This window comes from Talpa europaea (assembly GCF_964194135.1).
Source record: "Talpa europaea genome assembly, chromosome: 5".
Classification (NCBI taxonomy): domain Eukaryota; kingdom Metazoa; phylum Chordata; class Mammalia; order Eulipotyphla; family Talpidae; genus Talpa; species Talpa europaea.
The window spans coordinates 48,032,373-48,048,479 of record NC_140071.1 but is presented as its reverse complement, the minus strand read 5'-3'; the positions used below and the strand labels follow the sequence as shown (position 1 = coordinate 48,048,479).

The following is a 16,107-nucleotide window of genomic DNA, read 5'->3' as shown; positions in this document are numbered from 1 at the left end:
CAATAATTGTTCTATTTCTTTGAAGAAGGACATTGAAATTTTGATTGGAATAGCATTGAATCTGTATATTGCTTTTGGAAGGATGGCCATTTTAATAATGTTTATTCTTCCAATCCATGAGCAGGGGATGTCTCTCCATTTCTTTGTGTCTTCTTCTATTTCTTTTAACAGTGTTTTATAGTTTTCTTTGTATAGGTCCTTTACCTCTTTTGTTAGATTTATTCCCAAATATTTGATTTTTTTTGTTTCAATAACAAAAGGGATGGTCTTTTTGATTTCTTCTTCTTCAGATTTATTGTTTGTGTATAGGAAGGCTACTGACTTTTGCGTGTTGATTTTGTATCCTGCCACTTTACTGAACTGATTGATGAGTTGAATTAGCTTTTCTGTGGAGTTTTTGGGGTTCTCTATGTATAATATCATATCGTCTGCAAATAGTGATAGTTTGACTTCTTCTTTTCCTATTTGGATTCCTTGGATGTCTTTCTCTTGTCTTATTGCCCTGGCTAGGACTTCCAGTATTATATTGAAAAGCAATGGTGAGAGTGGACATCCTTGTCTTGTTCCAGATCTTAATGGAATTGCTTTCAGCTTTTCACCATTGAGAATGATACTGGCTGTTGGCTTGTCATAGATGGCCTTTATGATGTTGAGGTATGTTCCTTGTATCCCAAGAATTTCAAGGGCTTTTATCATGAATGGGTGTTGCACTTTGTCGAAAGCTTTCTCAGCATCTATTGATATTATCATATGGTTTTTATATTTCTTTTTGTTGATGTGTTGGATAACGTTGATTGATTTTCGGATGTTAAACCATCCTTGTGCCCCTGGAATGAATCCAACTTGGTCGTGGTGAATTATCTTATGGATACATTGTTGGATTCTGATAGCTAAAATTTTATTGAGGATTTTTGCATCAGTGTTCATTAGGGAGATTGGCCTGTAGTTTTCCTTTTTTGTGTTGTCCTTGTTCGGTTTTGGTATTAGTGTAATGTTGGCTTCATAGAACGTGTTTGGTATTGTCCCTTCCTTCACAATTTTTTGGAAGAGTTTGTGAAGGATAGGCACTAATTCGTCTCTGAATGTTTGGTAGAATTCATTTGTAAATCCATCAGGTCCTGGGCTTTTGTTTTTGGGGAGGTTTTTGATTACCATTTCAATTTCGCTAATTGTAATTGGTCTGTTTAGGTGTTCTATTTCTTCTTTATCTAGCTTTGGGTGATTGTAGAGTTGTAGGAATTTGTCCATCTCCTCTAGATTGTTAAACTTGTTTCCATATAACTGTTCATAGTAGTTACTGATTATTCTTTTGATTTCTGCTGTGTCCGTTGTGATTTCTCCTCTTTCATTGATGATCCTGTTTATTTGTGCTTTCTCCCTTTTTTCCTTTGTGAGCCTGGCTAGGGGTTTGTCTATTTTATTGATTTTTTCAAAGAACCAGCTCTTGGTTTCATTGATCTTTTGGATTGTTTTTTTAGTTTCAATTTCATTTATTTCTGCTTTGGTTTTTATTATTTCTTTTCTTCTACTGGTTTTGGGGTTTTTTTGTTGTTCTTTTTCTAGATCTTTGAGCTTCGAGATTAGGTTGTTTCTTTGCGTTCTTTCTTGTTTCTTGATGTGAGCTTCTATTGCTATATATTTTCCTCTTATTACTGCTTTTGCTGCATCCCATACATTTAGGATATTGGTGTCCTCCTTGTCGTTCAATTCAAAAAATTTTTTAATTTCTTCTTTGATCTCCTCATTAGTCCACTGGTCTTCCAGTAGTGTGGTTTTTAATCTCCATGAGGTAGGAAAGTTCCTTGCCTTCTTTTTATGGTTTATTTCTAGTTTGATGCCTTCATGGTCAGAAAAGATGGTTGATATGATTTCAATCTTGGTGTATCTGTTGATGTTTGTCTTGTGCCCCAGTATGTGATCGATCCTGGAGAATGATCCATGTGCGCTTGAGAAAAATGTGTACTCCATTTTTTTGGGGTTTAGTGTTCTATAGATGTCTGTTAAGCCCAATTGCTCTAGGTCTTTATTTAGAGCTTTGGTTTCTTTACTTATTTTTTGTCTTGTTGATCTATCCATTGTTGATAGTGGTGTGTTGAAGTCTCCCACTACGTATGTGTTTTCTCTGATGTCTGTTTTCAGAGAGGACAACAGTTGTCTGATATATTTTGGTGCTCCTTCGTTTGGTGAGTATATGTTAATGAGTGTTATTTCTTCTTGAAGTATTGTCCCCTTGATCATAATGTAGTGACCATTGGGGTCTCTTTTTATCTTTTTGAGTTTGAAATCTGTTTTATCTGATATAAGTATAGCTGTTCCTGCTTTCTTTTTTGGTCCATTTGCTTGTAGGATTGTTTTCCATCCTTTAACTTTGAGCCTATTTTTATCTTTTGTAGCTAAATGTGTTTCCTGGAGACAGCAAAAGGTTGGGTTTTGTTTCTTAATCCAGGCTGCAACTCTGTGTCTTTTTATTGAAGAGTTTAGTCCATTTACATTTAGAGTTAATATTGATATGTTAACATCTGTATTTGCCATTGTGTTTGTCTTTCCTTTGATTTTATTTATTTATTCTTTTAATAACTTTTTTTTTTTTTTTGGCCTTCTTTCATTGTTATTCGTCGCTCTGAGGTTCTGGCTTTAGGACTCCTTGTAGTATTTTTTGGAGTGGGGGTTTAGTTGCAATGAAATTCCGGAGTTTCTGTTTGTCTGGGAAGGTCCATATTCTTTCTTCAAAGAGGAAGGAGAGCTTTGCGGGATAGAGTATTCTTGGTTGGCATCTGTTTTCTTGGAGTCTGTTGACTATGTCCCTCCACTCTCTCCTTGCCCGTAGTGTTTCTTCGGAGAAGTCTGATGTCAGCCTGATTGGTTTTCCTTTGAATGTTATCTGTTTCTTCCCTCTTGCCAGCTTCATTATTTTTTCCTTGTCCTGGATTCTTGGGAGCTTTACTATTATGTGTCTTGCTGTATTTTTCCTTTCGTCGTGGAAGTTTGGTGTTCTTCTTGCTTCTTGTATATCAATTTTCAGCTCCTTCTTCACATTTGGGAAGTTCTCTTCAATTATCTCTTTGAATATTTTCTCTGTTCCTACATCTCTCTCCTCTCCTTCTGGTATTCCTATAACTCTTATATTTCCTTTCCTCATGGAGTCAGATAGTTCCCGAAGTCTTTCTTCGTTCTTTTTCCTTCGTACTTCTCTTTCCTTTTCTGTTTTGGTTCTTTTTATTTCTGTGTCTTCAAGATTACTTATTCGTTCTTCCATTTCATCTATTCTGCTTTCATTGCTTTTCCCAGAATTCTTTAGTTCTTCCATTAATTCTTTGATCTCCTGCATTTCTTTTACTTCCCTCTTTAGGGACTCAATTTCTTTCTTTTGACCATTGTTTTCCCTCTCTAGGGACTCAATTGCATTCTTCTGATCGTTGATTATTTTTCCCTTATCATTGTTTTCCTTTATGACTTCTGTCAGTTTTTTAATCACGGCAATTTTAAATTCTCTTTCTGGAAGGCTCAGAAATTCTTCCAAGTTATTGTCGTTGCAATCTTGGGGCTGGCTTTCTTTTTGTGGTGTGCTTTTTCTCTGGAGAGTTGCTAGGTTGCGTGTGGTTCTTCTCCTCCCTACTGTCTGTTTTCTAATTTGCCGTATGCGTTGGGACACTGTGTTGTTGGGACTTGCCGGCATCTTGGGTGGGCTTCTCTGTTCCCCTCTGGTTCTTCCAGGAGTCATCTGTCAGTTTCAAGCAGCCTTTACTGGAGAAAGGTCCCTGTTCTAAAATGCCGATGTGGGGACACACTCCCCTGTGCGCCTGGTCTGCCCCGGCGGTGGGTTCCTGCTCCCCTCTGGGCTTGGACTGCAGGCCAGAGGGGGTCTGGCATGGGCGAACTTCCCCCGCTCACCTCTGGCTCCTGAGGAAGCCTTCTGCAGGTAGTCTTTACTGAAGAAATGTCCCTGTTCTAAAATGGTGATGTGGGACACACTCCCTGCGCTTCTGGTCTCAGGCACACTCTTCTGCGCGCCTGGTTTGCCCCGGCTGTGGGTGCTCGCTCTCCCTGTGGGCTCAGACTACTTGTTCAGAAGGGGCCCGGTGTGGGCTAACTGGGAGAGGAATTTTTAAAGAACCCCTGTGCAGCCCCACCCCTGACCGTGCATTCTGCACAAATAGATTTAAATAGTCTTTTTGTAGGTCTAAAATATAACAAGAAGACAGATTCCAGGGTGAATTAAAGATTTGCAAACTTAAATGATAAGTGGGGGTGCTCAAAGCCCAGGGAGTCAGCCAGACTGAAATTCATTTTTGTGGTGTAGACCAGTGGTGTAGCCTTGGTTTTGGGAAACTGACAGGTAAGATAAGGGGTAGATGGAAGGTTACTTTCTTGCTTCTGATGTGCCTCCCTGGCTGGATGCAGATAGGGACAGAGAACAGAGCAGAAGTAGTGTGACTCAAGGAGTATGACAGTGACATGGTATCCAGTAACCACATTAAAAAAAAAAAAATAGAAGCAGGATTTGTAAAGGAAACTCTATGGGACTACACCTGAGAGGATGGGAGGAAGCAAATATTGTTAAAAAATAAACAGTGATTGGCCCCGGCCCCCGAGCGCCGCGGAGGGAAGGCGGGGCGCTCGGGCGGGGCTCGGGCGGCGCTGCGCGGGCGTCCTGGGCCGGCGTGGCTCGCGCGGGCCGCGGGGACCAGGCGCCGCCGCGCCCCCCGCCCGCGCCCTGGTGCAGTCCCAAGATGGCGGCCACCATGAAGAAGGCGGCTGCAGAAGATGTCAATGTTACTTTTGAAGACCAGCAAAAGATAAACAAATTTGCCCGGAACACAAGTAGAATCACAGAGCTAAAGGAAGAAATAGACGTAAAAAAGAAACAACTACAGAATTTAGAAGATGCCTGTGAGGACATCATGCTTGCGGATGACGACTGCCTAATGATACCTTATCAAATCGGTGATGTGTTCATTAGTCATTCTCAAGAAGAAACACAAGACATGTTAGAAGAAGCAAAGAAAAATTTGCAAGAAGAAATTGACGCCTTAGAATCCAGAGTGGAATCAATTCAGCGGGTGTTAGCAGATTTGAAAGTTCAGTTATATGCAAAATTTGGGAGCAACATAAACCTTGAAGCTGATGAAAGTTAAACATTTTTTTAATACTTTTTAAATTTGTTTAATAAACTTGAATATTGTTTAAAATGATAATTTCCCTTCTTCAAATGATATGGAAAGTATACTTTCTTTTTAAAAAACTCATTTTATTTAATGGAAACTTGCCTATTTTGACATCCTGCTTATTTATTTTGTATTTTTTAAAAGACAGTGTTCCTTGTGCATTTTGCGTCACAGTTACTCAAGGGCAGGGGCTTTATGTCATGTTATTAAAATCGGTTCAGCAAAAAAAAAATAAAATAAAAAATAAACAGTGATTTAACTCAGTGTATCCAAAAATACCATCGCAGTATATAATGAATGTGTAAAACTATTAAATGAATTCTTTACTGTCCTTTCTTGCCCCAGCACATCTCAATTCAGATGAGCCACTTTTCAAGTGTTCAGTAGCCTTGTGCTTTAGAGACTCCTGCAGGGAGTCTCAGGCCAGGCCCTATACTCTCCATGATTTCATGCACTGGAGCCCTGAAGGAGCCTCAACTATGCCAGACGACGATGAGAAGAGTAAAGAGGCTGTTGTTTTGTGTATATTGGCAACAAATTAAAGCTTTAAAATGTAGACATGGAGAATTTACCAATGAGGTAAACTTGACTTTCTTCTCCCTAAATTTCCTCCCCACATGCCCATGTAGAGTAAAAATGAGGAGCTCACTGAGTTACCAGTAGGAATACTAAGTGGGGTGGGATGTGTTCTTTTTTCTTCTGTCTTCTACTCTACATACACTTGCCTCCCCTTTCCTCAGGTGAGCAGAGAGGTCACAGAGGGAGGGTGTGATGCCAGCCAGTTATGCTCTGCCTCTGTAGTCACTCTTTTGTGCATGAAATTAAGTAACCAAATGGGCTGTGATCAGTAAGTCACCTACTGTTCAGCAGGCCTCTCTTTTCATAGCACATCCATGTTGCCTTTGTCCTTTTTCTTTTAATAAAGGACTCAATGACAAAGTGTGACAAAATTTGCCATGTATTTTTAGACTCAGTGGAATTAGGACCTGTCCACAATGGTTAATTTTACCAGGGTGTTGGTGGCAGGAGAGAGGAGGGTGGTATGGAAGTACTGCAGGAGGACATCGGCCTGATAGTAAGGCTTGTAGCCTGGGACAGAAACAAAGTCTCTACTATTACAAAGGCCAGGAGGTTTGCTCTATTTCCAACCAGGCAGCCATTTTCTAGACTTTATTCACTGGAAGATTCATCATGTGCTGCTGCAGGAACAATAGAAAATAATAAAGTGTCTTGATCATCAGACCAAAACGAGGAGGCATGATGTTATGATCTGCCTGTGACTAAAGCTAGGTGTGGAGGTGCCGTGCTGGTTTTGTTTTTCTCCAACAATGCATGACCCATACTTGATTTCCTTTCCCTGGTGCTAACTGTCCATGTCTGAATGACCTTGAGCAAAGCACAGTCTTCACTTATCAGCCTCCTTATTTGTGAACTGGGTCTGGGAATGCCTCTTACACCTACATCATAGTGTGACACTGGGAAAAGCAGGCTGAGAGCAGTGTAAATTATAAAGTGTTGAAACACGGAACAAAATACCTCTTACTGCTGTTGTTTATTACAAAAACATTTTCAGTAGTGGGAACAGCTGTGAATCAGGCATCCCAACTTAATTAGAGTCTAAGAATGTGTGCTTTCAGCTGCTTTTTATTGATGCTGTGTGCCTCTCTATTTCCTAACATAAATAGAGGTGTATTCTGCAGGAAGAATGAGGACTTCTGAATAACCTAGATGTGGAATCTTTCTTCTGTCAACAGTATTTCAACACTAAATACAGATCCCTCTTTTATACCATAAGGAGAGTAGGCAGTTGCTTTTTTACACCTAGAAATATACTCATTGGTTAATTATACCTTTCTTCAACAAAAGCCTCCTTCAAGGAAATACCTTGACCAGTGTTGGCATAGTAAATCCACCTTTAAAATACCATTCTTGCCAGAAAGCACATCCTTTCCTTGATGACTTAAAAGTTTGGAACCTTTGACCTGCCACCTTGTGTAGGTTTGGGTGGTACTCCATGGCCCTTACAGGTAACTTGGGCTATAGGTAAATTAGGCTTCAAGTCAAGTGCACAAAGGCTGCAGGTTTTCTCCTGACACCTGGCGCACTGGAGCAGGACAGCACCTTTCCTGAAATCAAGTTCATGTTGGGTCCCCTCTCACTCCCTCTACCTTGTAGGTTGAGCATAGGTGTCCACTGTGATTCTCAAGCTGCACTCTTAAAATATGTCCCCTTATGCTCATCCCAGTACCTCTCCTCCACCTTCACCTCATGCTAGCCAAGCAGAGTTGAGAGTTTAGGGAAAGGCCTACAAATAGATCTCTCCTTAGTCCCTCAGGGACCACCAGGAGAATCTACAGGCTGAGCAAAGATCCAATCCTGAGAGCTTATCCTCCTGAGAAATCTCTGGAATTACATGTTGGAACTATTAAATTTCCTAGGAACTGCAGTTGGATTGGGAGAAGTCCGTCTGACTTCTGGCTATCAGAAGCACAAGTTCTTTGAGGGCAGAGACTGTCTCATTTAGTTACTTTTCCTCTTGCTCATGGGACATCTGGTTTCCAATAGGTTCCTGTCAAAGGTATGGTAATAAATGATGTCCAGCTTGGGCTCCAGATGTTTTGTTGGATGGGTCTTGCTTCAAAACCTGAATTTAAGTTAAACCCCCCCCAAAAAAAGAATGAGGACTTCAAAGGACCCAAAATACAGCATGTAATTCCATGTATTACAAAAACTTATGGAAGTTGCTTCCCCCAGTGAAGTAAACTTTATAGGAATGATCTGGTTCAGTTGCCATTCCAGATGTAGGCAGGGAAAATTGTGACAGGTGACTCTGGAAGCCCAGAGGTGTAGAGAGGTGTCTATAGTGCCAACAGAACTCTATCCATCTGCCTGATGCCCTCCTTTCCAACTCTGAGCTCTGTGTCCTTATTCCTTCTTTCTCAGGTATTCCTCTTGTTTGTAGGTATCCAAATATGGAGGGAATTTTCTTTGCCCTCCTGTGAAGAAGTGACCAAATGCATCAGGCTTTTAAACCGCTTTTAATTTTTAAAATTTGTTTTCATTTTCCCATTTCTCTTTAGCACTCTAAAGTAGGGTACTTAGATGGGCACAGAGTTAAGGTAATTTTCAGAACCCAGTTGCCAAATGACCATACTTTCTGTGTAAGTATCTTTATGTGTAATCTTTTAAGCCCTCCTGATAAGTAAAGATTTATTAAATAGCACACATGTGTGTACAGCAAAATACCTGTAGTAGTTTTGAAATGCTTTTACATTTAGTGGTAGGTTCTGAGTCACTGTGCTATGATGAGGAGAGAATTTTTCCCTTACTACATTTTAATAGTAATGGAGAGTAAACACATGTTACAGTTTCCCTTACTTTTAGAGAAAGCCACCTAATATTTGTACTGGCATAGCACTAAGTGGGGTACTGGTGTTTGTGGTTTTATAGAAGTCACTTCTCTGGGTGGTGCGAGCCCCCACCAGAGTGGAACGTCTATGTGGTCAAAGGAGAGCTGCCTGGAGTTGGATGTCAGAACTACTCTGGTGGATCCCTTAATGCTTTCATTTGCCTTTTTATCCCCTTAAAAATTCAGCCAACACCAAATTTGTGAGCATCGTTGTGATGACTTGCTGAGAAATTGAGAATGCATGCTTAATGCAAAGACCAATATGCTTAAAAAGTAGATTTCATTTAAAATGTGGAGGAAGAATTAGCTTTGGTATAAAAATACTTGGCTGAATCTTCATGGAAAGAGTTGCCAAGGACTAAATTTACAAAAGGTTTATAGTTTGAATATCGTATGGGATTTTTTATAGCATTTTTTAAATTAGAAAATCTAATTTGATTACAACATATTCATTCAATACAGGAATAGTCTGTTTAGATTCTGCTTGGGTCTACAAAAGAGAGATTTAAAATTCTCCCTCCCTCTGCGGTATGATTCTGCATGTGGAAGATTAGCTAATAATGTTAGTTATATTTCAGGCTTATGTTAATATACAGCTTTATGTTGAAATAAACTCACATTTGCCCCAGAAACATAAATTTTATCAATTTCAGCCTGTGGCACAGTTGTCAGCATATTAAATGCTTCTGTTTGTCTTGCTAAATATTGCTGAGTACTCATCAGTTGACTAGGTGGAAAGTTTCCTAAATGAATATTGTGCCAATTATCCAGAATTCTGATGTATTCTTGGTCTTGGCAGCTGAGAAGTGATTTTTTTTTTTTAAATAGTCATCCCTTAGTAGAATGTATGTACCCTCAATAGTGACCCACTCATTAAAAGAAGCTTTTTATAGATTTGAATATCATATAAAAGATGACTAAACTTAGGATTCCTCCAAAATAATTTACTGTTTTGTCACTGTAGCCACCATTATAAGCTCAATTATAAGTGAGGAGTGACATATTCCCTTCTATTGATGATGTTACCTTCTCATACCCATCCTAAGTATGTTTTCTTGCCTGTCAGGTTACTGATCATTTAACCTGGAAACTATTTTAAATGTGAAATGTTTAATTTTTAATAAAAAGCACCAACATTTTTCATAACTGAGTAGTTGCCCCAATCCAAACACATTTCTAACCTGAAAAGAAGAGTGCTGCTTTTATTCACTGTGATTGGGGTGTGTGTGTGTGTACACACATGTGTGTTCTTTGGGATTTAGGATTGTCAGTTTAAAGAGGGGGGCAGTTAGTACCAATATAGAAGCAAGTTTAAATTTTAAGTATTGGGCCTCCCTGGTGGCGCAGGCAATTTAGCACAGCGCTGTGAAGCTGTCTGCAGACTCTGCAGTGCCGGTTCGATCCCCACCGGCCATGGGGAATCCCACATGGCGAGCAGACCTCTCCTGTCTCTCCCACTGCTCCCCTCAGCAGTGTATTTCGTCAGTCTGCCTGTTCTGTTCCCTGCTCTGTCTCTGGTGAATGCTCTTACCCCCTGCGCATCTGGCCTGTACTCCAGTTCTTGTATAAATAAGTATATCTTAAAAAAAATTTAAGTGTCATAAATTGTGGCTAGATGTTTTTTGGGTTTTTTTTCTGGCACATTAATCTGAATTGAGAGTGTGGTAACAGTCTGCTGGAGGCTAGTCACTGTGGGCTGCAATGTGTCAGTCTCCCTCTGCACCTTATGCATGCACGACTCGGACCCTCCGCCAGCTTCCAGCCAGGCACTCAGGCTCAGAGTAGACACTCTACATGATGAGGTTGGAGAGTAGGGAGTAGCATCTTTTCCTTCTACAGTGTCAGAAATAATCTCATGTTCTTACACTGCATTTAAGATGGCATACTAGGGAAATCAGGTGAAGATGCTAATTTCCTCCTCTTGTGACTTGTTGGGATAAGCCAGGAAATAAGAAGAGAACAACTTAAAATGTACTGGGTGGTGGGGATAGTTTTATAGTATTGGACATTACATAGTCACACATAATGTGTTCCTCTGGTGACTAAAAGCCTAGCAGGCATTTTGACTGGAAAAGGTCATCTTAATCCTGAGGAGCGTCATGCTTATCTGAAAACTAGAACACTGTTGCTAAAGAACAGGACTAATGGGTGTTGGAGTGGGGGAGCAGTTAGCACCTCTGCTTGTGCCTTATCTACTCTCTGCCACTTTATAACTGGTCAGATGCTGGTGAGCAACACATACTGCTCACCCATGTGGATCCCATGACAAACAACTGACTGGTTCACTTAAAGGAGGGGAAAATTGAGGGCTTATAATGGTAGCGTGTATTGGGGACACCTAAACTACTCTGAAGGCTGCCAATAATCTTTCATTGAAAAAATGTGTATTTTTGAAATCTGATTTAGTTTAGGATTAATGGCTAGGGTAGGTACATGCTAGATGTATCAATCATGTATCTGAGAAAAATGCAAGTCATCAAGATATTAGTGACCAATTGACTTCCATGCTTACTCTCTCTCACAGTTGGCTTCCTCGTAATGGACAAAGCAAGTGTGGGTCACTTATATGTCATAATGTCTTGTGGTAAATTTTGATATGGTTTATTCCGCAGAATTCTGTGAGCTATTGAAAGTAATTCTTCAGTTAATTTGTGTTTTTTTTTTAAGGAAAAAAAGAAACAATTTCCCCAGTATTGATTTATGTACCTAATTATTTTATCTGTGAAACAATTATTACTGATGCAGGTTTCTCATATTTCAGTCAAATATGTTAATATTGAAATAGTTGAATAGTTGTCAACTTGATACATACACATAAGAGTTGTCTTGCTATCTCTGAGGCTTTGACATTTGCTTGGTTGCTAATCTGTGAAGAAAGCATAAAGCTTTGTGGAATGTTGAGAAGATAAAGTGAGAATTTTGGCAAAATAAATGAGAGAGGTGAAAATATTACTTACCACTAGTTCTTAACTTGTACTTGGATCTTTTGAGTGAATTTTAGTATTAACTTTAAAAGCCCATTTTGGATGGTTGTTCTAAATCATCACTATGAGTGTGTAGCTGACTGAATAATGGCTCTCAAATACATGAGGTCCTACAAATCCCTACAACTAGGAAGAATTACCTTGCTAGGAAAAAGAATCTTTGCAGATGTGATTGAATTACATATCTTGAAATGGGAGGTTTTCCTAGGTTATCTGAATGGGCCCTAAATACAATCACAACTCTTCTTTAGGAGGGAGACAGGAGAAGGCAGCCATGCACTGAGAAAGGAACTTGAGTCATATCATCACTAGAATCTTCATTACTCTTAGTCTCCTTCTTTTCAGGAGCTGAATTTCTTTACTTTGAGCTCTTACAAAGTTCAGGGTTGTTCACTGTGGCCTGAGGAATGGGAAACTCATCAGGGCATTTGTCATGCACTGGATCTGTCTGTACCCTGTCCTGGTAAAGAGGGTGCCTGGTACAACTCCTCTCAGGTAGAAGGTAGATGGTAGAAAACCCAAAACTGAACTGAAGCTGTGTTTCAGAACACATATTCAAACACTCAGACACATGAAAAGTGTCCAGTGCTTCAAAATGATGGAGCCAGGATAAGAAGTTGTTAATAGGGCTGGGGGAGAAGCTGAATCAGAGACAAGCTAGAAAGGAGTTCAAGACTCATGGAACTGCCAGGAGGTGGGATTCTGGCCTCACATCTGGGAGTCACTCTTTAATGTGACCTTGAATGATTACTAAAGCTCTGATTGTTGGTCTCCTCACTAACAGGTGAATAACACCCTTTTCACAGCACTGCTGTGAGGACTGGAATTAATGATGGATATAAAGTCGGTTTTGTTAGTTTGCCCATGGTTTTTTCAGGAACTTGATGTCTAATGCTTGTCAATTCCTAATCCCAATTAAATTATTAAAAATTTGAGGAGAAAGGAAGGAGAAATTCTTGTTAATGTGTAATTAGTGCATGCTGCAGCATCGGACTGGCTGCCTTGCTTGTGTCGTGTGTCTCCCAATAACAGCAGAGGTCACTTACAGCCTTAAGTGTTTTCATTTTAAAAATACCCATTTATAACCTCAAGGGGGGGCCTTCTATAATGAACACCTGTCTTTTAAGATTGACCTAAGGTAGTAGGGTGGGGCCTAAATTAATAATTGCCCTAGAAAGGATTCCGTGATTCTGAATAACAATAAACTAAAAGATCAACTTTCTAGAATAAAATTCTTTTTGTCTGAAAACATTTCACTTTAGGAAAAGGGAAGAGAAACTAAGATTCAATAATTCATCTCTCTGGAATCTGTCCTGTTTATATTAAAGTCATTTTGGGGAACAGTTTGAGGTTTTACTTCAATAAGGGAGGTGTGACGGTACAAGATACACATTGCCTCAGAGAAAGAGGTTGCAGCTTTGCCCTTTCCTTATAAAATTGCCACACTAATCCATCAGCCTATATTAGTAAAAGTAGCCATCTGGTAGCTTCAAAAACAGAGTCAAACATCTCTGCTTCCAGATTCCCTAAGTGTGTGGGTTTGGGAAGGACAAAGAACCGCTATCACATACTTTTAAATGCCAAACACCCAGCCAGGTTTTCATATCTATTGTTCCATCCAGTTCCACTGCAGTCCTGTGACAGAGAGACATTATTCCCCACCTCAGTTAGGCACCCAGTGACCTGATTGATGGTAATAACTCAAGTTTATGTGACTGGAAATGTGAGGTCAGGCTCCTTCCTCCTTGCACTTCCACTGTGTCCTAAATCCCTTTTCAGTGTTGACCTAATACAACTTCATGTATGCCTCGCAAGGATCCCACATTTTAAAAGTTTGACCTCTGGATAAGCTGGCTGTTCTGGAGAGAGTATGCCTGGGGCATAGCAGAAAGGTCCCTCATTCCCAACACCTCACACAGTCCTTACAGGGAGTGGCCTATAATTCTGTTTCCTTCTCTGTCTTTACACCTCACTCCTTTGTTTTCTACAGCTTCTCAGTTCAAGAAATAACACTGGGGCCTCCCTGGTGGAGCAAGTGGTTGAGCACCATGCTGTGAAGCTGGTCCGCAGCCTCTGCAGCATGGGTTCGATCCCCGGCCGGCCAAGGAGATTCCCACATGGCACGGCAGACCTCTCCTGTCTCGCCCGCTGCTCCCCTCAGCAGTGTATTTCAGTGAGTCTGCCTGTTCTGCTCCCCACTCTGTCTCTGGTGAATCCTCACCCTCCTGCGCATCTGGCTTGTACCCTGGTTCTTGTATAAATAAATAAATCTTAAAAAAAAAAAGAAGTAGTAACTCTGTAGGAACCTTTCATCTTTCTCTCTGACCTCTTCCACATAAACTTTTTGAAAATAATATTCTATCTTGATAAAATTCAGTTGAGTTCATTAGAGGTAGAGTTAAGCTTTTTCATGAGGATTATTTTTTGATTCCTATTTCTAATTTCCCTCATCACCCCCTCTTCCATTCACATACACATTTCACATACACACCACACATACATTACACACTTCACCATCCACTTTTAAGATGAGCCACTGTAAAATGAGTCTCTATTAACCTGACAGCAAGGAGATTTCTTAGCTCTTGGCAATACAGTGTTGTGATTGACCAGTGGTGATTCTGCCTCCAACTTGAATGTGCTGGTTGCAAGTAACAGTTCACCCTAAGCTGTATTTTCCATTGTAAAGTAAATTGCTTTATACCCATTCTCATTCTTCTAGAATTCTCAGGAAGAAGATAAGTTTTGTTACAGGCATCGAAGAGTAAAGTTTTTTCCTCATATCTTTTTTTTTTTTAACATAGAATAAGATTGAGGATAGTTCATTTAGGCAGCTCTGGACTAATATAGAGGTTTGTATACTAACAACAATATAAACTAGTCTCAGGAATTTTGACATTGTAGAATTATTAGTAATTTGAGAGAGGAAAGATGACTTTGTATCTGGATTTAATTCCTAAATTAGTAAGCTGTCACCACCGTGACATGCCAGTTTTCTTTTCATTTGTCCTTTTACCCACCTGTAAATTATATTAAGGCATTTCTCAAATACTAACTTAAATCTAAAAATAAAATAATGCCATAGGACTTAATGTCTTGTGTTTGGAGTGCTTTTGGAGAGCTTTAAGACTTGTAAGAAGTGAGGAAGGAATAATGAAAGATTCAATAATAACTGCATTAGAGCTCAGAACACCACTCAAGTGGCCAAAAATGTAGCTTAAAGCATAACAGGCTGAAAGATAAAAGCTATTTTGTTGTTGTTGTTAAAATAGCCACAGGCACTGTATATAAGTCCTTTTAAAACTTTCCTCCTGAATACTCTTTTGTTCCTATTCTGACTTTCAAACATGGCCATTCCATTTAAAACATACTGTTGCATCTATGTGGCAGAATATTTTTAAGATGCACATGTCACTTTAAGAAGGCTCTGAGGCCAAAAAGATGAACAGTCTCAAGCATATGTCTTTAAATATGTGCATTTAGAAGTATGTTCTATAGCATCCTTGAAAGGAGAGTCCAGGAAAATGGATGACATTTGGAATATGTAGCACTTGAGACTTTTATATTTCTTATTCTTTTTTTTTTAAGATTTATTTTTATTTATACAAGAGCTGGGGTACAGGCCAGAGTCGTGGGAGGGTGAGATACAAAGCAGGGAACAGAACAGGCAGACTAACTGAAATACACTGCTGAGGGGAGCAGTGGGTGAGGCAGGAGAGGTCTGCCTTGCCATGTGGGATTCTCCCTGGCCAGCCAGGAATTGAACCAGCGCTGTGGAGGCTGCGGACAGCTTCACAATGTTGTGCTCAACCCACTGCGCCACTGGGGAAGCCCTATCTCTTACTCTTTTTTTTTTTTTTAAAGATTTATTTATTCATACAAGCACTGGGTACAGTCAGAAGCACGGGAGGGTGAGAGAATTCACCAAAGTCCGGGGGAACAGAACAGGCAGACCGACGAAATACACTGCTGAGGGGAGCAGCGGCCATGGCAGGCGGGGTCTGCGTGCCATGTGGGACCCTCGCCGGTGGCTGGGGATCGAACCGGTGCTGCAGAGGCTGTGGGCAGCTTTGCAGCCCAGCGCTCAACAGCTGCGCCACCAGGGGAGGCCCCCTATCTCTTATTCTTAAGACCTTGAATATATCAGTCGGAAACTTCCAGCAGTAATATCAGATATTTGTATACTGGTGAGTGTGGTGTGATTTTATGTGCTTTAAAATGACCTCACTACCTCTCTGTTTGCAAAGAAAGAAAACTTGCTTTTGAATTATCTTTTAAGTCTTGTCCTTGCTATGTTTCATGTTATGTTTGTATAGAACTGAGCAAACCATTCGTATTGTTTTTCCTGCTTCCCTAATGGTCAGCACGGACTCTCTATGTGTGTTCTAATTATTTGCCACACCTTGAAAAGTCTCATTAGATGGAGATATAATGGAGAGATTGGAAAGATACATTTTCTCATATTTCTATTACTGTGCATCCAAGCTGTACACAGGGACTCCAAACTGTTACGGGGTACAGGCTCTTAAAAGAAACTGGCCATCCATGT

The 16,107-nt window shown here is 40.1% G+C and overlaps 2 protein-coding genes across 2 annotated transcripts in view; both read left to right on the top strand.

Annotated features, from left to right (window-relative positions):
• The window catches only part of IQGAP2 (IQ motif containing GTPase activating protein 2), a gene marked incomplete at its 3' end in the record, with an annotated part of 261,119 nt that overhangs the window by 56,794 nt on the left and 188,218 nt on the right, over positions 1-16,107 (top strand). The window lies entirely within an intron of this gene.
• On the top strand, positions 4,731-5,135 carry LOC311171370 (prefoldin subunit 4; the record flags this gene model as incomplete). Its single annotated transcript, XM_084234140.1, has 1 exon — positions 4,731-5,135. One exon carries the CDS (start codon positions 4,731-4,733, stop codon positions 5,133-5,135), a length of 405 nt encoding a protein of 134 aa, XP_084090266.1.